The following is a 6947-nucleotide window of genomic DNA, read 5'->3' as shown; positions in this document are numbered from 1 at the left end:
CCTCCCTAATTTTACGATATTCCCAAGCCTGCCCCTCATGGAATATGTTCTACTATATCTCATACTTATTGATAGATATCTTGATATTTTGATTAGTTTTCGTAGTTTATGGGGGGCATCGGTACTTCCAATTTTCTAAACGAACTAATGCTAATGCAAGGTGCCCTTTGAATAATCATGTGTTAAGTGCAAATTACATTGACTTCGGGCTTTTCTTGGTGCAAATGTTGACTCACTATCATCTCGCATGCTTTTCTCTGTTGCAGTTTGAACCACTAGAAGAAGACAGGATGTGGAGGTCATATGTTTATATTATAAAATCTTATGTTGTTGTCAAGGTTTTGTATTATCATAGTTAGCTTTTTGAGCCAACTGCACTTGCAATTACACTTCCTCACTTCACACGCTTCATTCTGGTGAAATTAGTTGGCATGGTTTATCGGTGCCATTATTGCATACTTCCAATATGATATTACATTGCATGATCCATGGATAGACAAGTGCACTATGACATACCTTGCATTTGCCACCATAGTAGGATGAACCCATTCACGCAGTGAGTGGGGTCTGGATAGTGGCTAGCACTATACATGACCCTAACCCTGAAACTTGTGTATGTAACATGTTCATGTCCAAACCATCATCATTCATACTCCAACCGGCCATAAGACCACCCAAAGGATGATGGTTTATCTCTACCCTTAATTTGGCTCCGAATCGAACATTATATAAATAGTTGTAGCATTACCCACTAAACCATTGCTTAAGCATTACACAATACAACCATCAAATTCATCCATTAAGGCTTAGGCAATGTAAATTGTAATGGATCAATGTACACAAAATATTAAAATCACGAACTCAATGAACCTAATGAATGTAAAATTGCATCATGTATATTGGGCATATTTTAATTCCTTGCCCTCTTTCAATGAACACAACATCCTAGCACTCAATGGAGAGTTTGATATACTATTCCAAATTTGAGCTTAACTTTAGGTGTAGTCCACTAAATAATGAACCATAGATAAGGAATACTCATAAAAGTTTGCATGTGATTGGAATCACAAAAATAACTCGTTACTTAGTTATATAATTTCTTAAGGTGATACTTTTTATCATAACCATCTTAAATCAATCTAGAATATGCTTGTGTTTAATTTATTGATTGTAGTTTGAAGCATACACTACCTCACTTTTTGAGAAGGGGTATAGAATGATAAATTTCTCATTCTACAAGCAATGTGTTTAACTTTGCCCCTAATAAGAGTGGTATATGGTATCTTCTCTCTTTGGTCGATATGCTCTTAAACCAATACCCTTATTGACCATAGAATAAGAGTGGTATATTTTATATTCTCTTGGGTCAAAATACTCTTAAATTTACTAGCCTATTCATGGCAGTAATCTTTGCTAGCAATGTCTATAAACTATAAATTAGATGTACAGATACAAAGAACCGCATTATTGTGGCATGTTACAAACTTAAACGGAGAATTAGCTTCCTACATTAAGCTTCAATATCAAGCAAAATCTTTAATAAAGATGGTAACCACCCTTCCACATAGAACCTCCATATAATTTTATGAATTGAAATTTGAGAACCTCCATATAATTTTATGAATTGAAATTTGAGACATTATAAAATGTACATTAAGAACATGGTGAAAAAAAAGTCATAGCGGAAGGGCAAATGTGCAACAACTCTTTTTCCCAGCCTCTAATTCATCCTCTGCAATTTCATGAACCTGTGTAATTACATCTCACATAATGAAACTTACAGTCATGATACCTTGAAGATTTCCATGAAGTCCCCAAACAGCATAAATGCAACCATTGTGAGCATCTTGTTGAGCTTTAGTTTGTGGAGAACTTTGAACTTTGAAAAATATCCATCACCTTTCAAAAGTTTAATACACCCTTAGAAACATTAGAACCTACATAGTATGCCACATGGTTATCCATTTGGTACAAAGATTTCATAATTCCAATCTTTTTTTCCAGCAAGACCCCAATGGTGGTGGGTCCTAAGTACATATTGGGAAACAAACACATGTCTGATCTAGTCATGGAAACTGTTGAAATGTCTACCTTCATAGGAAAAAACATTATCACTACCAGTGAGTGGGATACAGAACATCTTTACAGCATGCATTTATATGGTTTGATCATACCCGGAAAGAATACGATTATTTTGGATGTGATTTTCTACATCATACCATCATCATTAGAATTCATAATTCATCAGCAAATGCAAAAACCAACAAATAATGGACTTTCCACAACGAGAAGCAATATACTGCTTTAATGGCATGTTTTAGCTGGTTGCACCTTTTACGAATCTGACATCAAAACCACCATCTGGCCTTTTAACCAGAGTGTATGGCATATATGTACCAAGAATTTTGTCCCACACTATAAAGAAAGGCTGAGAGAAGTTATACTTGATGCCATGAAGCTGATGATGAACATCATGATATGCTGTGTTATTTCTAAACAGCCAATGGAATGGATTACCTGGCAATTGTAACCCACAATGATCATCTACAGTCTTGATCACTGCAAAGGAAAAGAAGAAGACTGAAGTCCGCGGTGTCATTCCAGAAAGTAGGAATGAAAATGCACCCCCTACAGTGTCCAGCAGCAACCCTTCAATAGGATGATTGTATAAAGCCCCAATTGCATAAGGAACAACAAGTCTATGATGTTGAGAGTGAATATGACGATATAAGAATTTGTTCACATGCATATAACGATGTACAAAGTACTGCCACGTGTCCATAACCACCATTGCGATAATGAATTGTAAGATTTGGATCCAAAAACTTGGCTGGATAGTTTTTCCAGCAACGCCCATTCTTGACGTTACCTACAATGGACACCAACTCACACATGTGTTACCTGCCTTTGCAACACAAATCAGAATATTACTGTCCCACAATAAAAATTGCAGCATTAATAAATGTTACAATAGATCCATCAGATTAGACATTTCGATACAAAAACATCGCATATCTTGGTAATTTTTTTCCAAAACCAGAGTTTTAAGAAGAGTAAGCTGAAATGAACATCACAGCAGTCACAGATATTGACTCTACAGTCAAAGTCACAGGCTACAGATACGGACTCTGAAGGTAGCCAATCTGAAAAATTAAGAGCTTAACTACAAAGCCTCAACATTGAGTCTGGGGTCAATTGACAAAAACTTGATGGATGCCGAATATCCTTGTATACTCCTGATGCAACTGGAACTTCGTCAGATGACAATCCAAATAGGATACATCATTACCACAAGTTGATCTTCCAGCCATGGTATGTGTCATTTATGGATATCTAGATCAAAGATGGTGTACAACCAAGAAGAGTTCAGAGGTTGACCAGATTTAGCATCTATGATAATAAACTCCATCTGCTACAGGATGATACAGTACTCAACTAGCATCCTTGAAACTAGAGTTGGACAACGAAGTGGTCACTCAGCATCTAAAATAAGGGCCAGTGTTTGATGGGACTCCCCTTGGAAACTGTAACAAGATAGCTGAGGGTTGACCAGTCTAAGTGCCCGACCCGCTACACTCCTCCAGATTTGGAAATAGAAATGCAGAGTTGTTTTGACCATATAACTTCCAACTCATGTTGTGATAAAATAGGTCAATTTCCAACTCAGATTGTGTTCAAGAATCTTGCATTTTCACTTCATTTTATGAAACTTGGAGGATGAGTGGTGAAGGGATTCAGGAAGACAGAGCCATAAAGAATAGAATATGCAATGGTAACTCACAACCTCGGAAGCAGAGAGGTTGTTTGAATTGAGTGCAGCCCCTGAATTGGGGATATTTTTGCGCAAAATCTATTTAGGAAACCTAGGTTCCAGAACTTATGCTGTAATATAAAGAAGGAATCTTTAAGGGATGCAGGGGCTTCTTCTGCACAGGTTGGGGCCTCTAAGATCCTAGTTGTTTGGTTTCAGAGAGTTGGCAAATGTAATAATAAACCAAGAATCCAATGAAGACCATCATGATTTGATGCATTATTCTAAACAGTAAATCATAAATGCAATGGGGTACCTATTAAGCTAAATACTTCTGTCATTGATTACTCATTATCGCAGCACCATGTTCCCTTATTTGATCCAATTGCAGGTGGTTGTTTAAAATCAACATTCATTTTGAAACCAGAGACAATTTCATTATCTTTCCACTTATAGCTTCCACATTGGCTTGGCTCAAATATCCTTGTTCACCAATAGATATATTCCAACTAGGTTACGGATCAAAGAAATGGTGTTTGAGTGTTTGCCTAACCACAATATCTTCCCCTTATTACTTATTTAAGCAATATAATGGCAAACAGGTTCCTCTAACTCAAGTACCGGCATGATACGTACCTAAAATGTGTGTATCTGCCTTGTCAGTGTGTCATGCCTAATCAGAAGCAGATAAGAAAAGTGAAAGGGCTTGTAAAGATAGGATAGATCATGTGTCATCCTAATACAAAATGGCACATTGGGGCTAATCAATGTTATTTATATATCCAATTTGATTACTTGAAAACACTATGTTTTTCTGCTCAGATCTTCTGCTCATTGTTCACCTAATTACTTTGATGACATAAATGTCAATCTTGGACATCTTTGGATTTGGAGCTCCCAAATCCACTAAACATAAGTCCAGACTCGAAACAGTACCTCAGGCTGCTCCCCTGTCCACGAGGCATATCTGATTTTCTCAATATCATGCTGTCAATCATTGAACGAATATCCTCCAAATCTTTCAAGTTAAATGGCCAGTGAAGACATGTCCCAAAATTTCCACTCCATAGACCAAATATAACAAGGCATATCTGATTTTCTCAATATCATGTTGTCAACCATTGAACGAATATCCTCCAAATCGCTCAAGTTAAATGGCCAGTGAAGACATGTCCCAAAATTTCCATTCCATAGACCAAATATAACAAGGCACATCTGATTTTCTCAATATCATGTTGTCAATCCTTGAACGAATATCCTCCAAATCTCTCAAGTTAAATGGCCAGTGAAGACATGTCCCAAAATTTCCACTCCATAGACCAAATATAACAAGAGGATCAAAACCCACAAATTTGCCAGTGGTTCTTAATACTATATATGTGCTGACTGTCTCATGCAAAGATTGCATATCGTAAATAAAACCAAGCAGAAACTTCCCTGTCCTTCTATAAGTAAACTGGCACCCACCTAGATACATGCAGGAATTTGTGTACTCCACAAGTTTTTCTCCTAGGAATTGATGATTTCATTTTGTTACCCATGTTTGAGTGATGTTCAACATCATCATTTTTGCATTGTGAAGGTTCAATCACAAATATCATCCACATACTTTTTTCATGTAAAAGCATCTCGATATATTTGTAATCCATTCTGAGAATCTGAAAAAAAACAAAATAGCAACTCCATATAGTAGTAAAGAAATGAGCATCCCCCAAAGGCCTTCTCCTTGACCTTTCAAGCATCCATATAAAGTACTATTGACTACATTTTCCACAATACTTCAGTTATATCAAATATCAAGGGAAGGGTTTAGAAATACATTAATCTACTTCAAGGGGAAGCCATCAATTTTTGTAAGAATATATTTTTCTACTCAATGTAACTAGGTCAAGAATATAAGTTTCTTGCCATGGGACAAAAACAATGCAGAAAATAATACCTAAGTATTAAATAATGTAAAAAATTTCATATTCTGGTATTCATGCTAGTTAGTTCCAGCTAAAATCTTAAACAAGAAGTATAGCCAGGAGCTCACACAGTTTGCAAATATCACAGCTAAATGCTGCCAAGCACTAGTGATATTCATGAAGTTACCAAGATTCTATAATCAACAGTAAAAAAGAAAAGTTTCCTATCCTGAAAGGTCATATTATAGGATTAACCAAGGCAGATCACTTGAAGAATAACCAATTCATCAATTTGACAGACGCCAAATTGGTTCACTCTCTGAACCAAAACACATGTTTGAGCATACATCTGTGTTTATCATTATCAAAAACGAAGATCAACCAAGAAGTAAACCTCCATGCTTTTTGAATATCAAGACTAAATAGCACTGGCATGATACCAAGAACACATCCACGTTCAACTACAAAAATACAAGTTTGCACCCTATGTTTTCCCTCACAAATTTATGCATGCACGTGATACCTAAATTTCAAAATAATCTTAAGATGTATCACCTACATTGTTTACATACAATGTTCATCTCAAAAATGTTCCTCACAAAAAGTTAGTTCTCCCTCAAAGGAGTTAATGCATGCAATAGCTAAACTTCAAAATACTCTTAAGCTATATTCTCTTAACACCTGAAATTCTTCCGAAAAATGTTCCTCGCATAAAGTTAGGCCTGAATGCAAAACCTAGCTTTGCAAACAAATTTATGATACATTGTACCCATTGAATTGCGAATACATATGAAATTCATGTAAAAAATTAGGCACCTGAAACATGGAAATAGCAACCACAGCTTGCAGAGTCTGTTGCCAAAGGACACCTTTGATGACCTCTGAGAGTGAAACAATGTTTTTTATCTCCTCTTTGCGAGCATGGAGACGATATCGATCAGAAACAGGTAACACATGATAGAATCCAGCGTATATCCAATACACAACTATAGGAGCTAGAGCTCCCATTACTTCATCACTTATATAACCATCCCATGGAACCATGGCTTGATTTGTTTCTAGTAATTCCAGTTTGAAACGAGACTCAAAAGGAATCTGAGAAGAAGCTCGGTGGACTGTTGAATTCCAGGGAATATCTCAAAAAGGAACTCTGAAGAAAATGGCAAAGAACCTTGAAAAGAATCTGATATATAGATCAATTAATGGTTCAACATTGTTGAAATTTATATAGCAAGATAGGATCTTCCAGCCAAATCCCTCCCTTACAGCTACAAATCCTTCATTGAGAA

At 36.3% G+C, this 6947-nt stretch overlaps 1 protein-coding gene across 1 annotated transcript; it reads right to left on the bottom strand.

Annotated features, from left to right (window-relative positions):
- Positions 1-2098: 2098 nt before the first annotated feature.
- On the bottom strand, positions 2099-6941 carry LOC147847312 (very-long-chain aldehyde decarbonylase GL1-9-like). Its single transcript, XM_087339327.1, has 2 exons — positions 6475-6941; positions 2099-2869 (listed from the first exon to the last, which is right to left on the bottom strand). The coding sequence occupies exons 1-2, from the start codon at positions 6700-6702 to the stop codon at positions 2318-2320; spliced, it is 780 nt and encodes a 259-aa protein (XP_087195453.1). The 5' UTR covers positions 6703-6941; the 3' UTR covers positions 2099-2317.
- Between the last annotated feature and the right edge of the window lie 6 nt (positions 6942-6947).

The sequence above is a fragment of the Azolla caroliniana genome, unplaced genomic scaffold, assembly GCF_043228905.1.
Source record: "Azolla caroliniana isolate FFs.n. ecotype wild unplaced genomic scaffold, voAzoCaro1.0.p SCAF_1194, whole genome shotgun sequence".
Classification (NCBI taxonomy): domain Eukaryota; kingdom Viridiplantae; phylum Streptophyta; class Polypodiopsida; order Salviniales; family Salviniaceae; genus Azolla; species Azolla caroliniana.
Note: the sequence above shows the minus strand (reverse complement) of the source record. Positions and strands in the feature narration are given on the sequence as shown.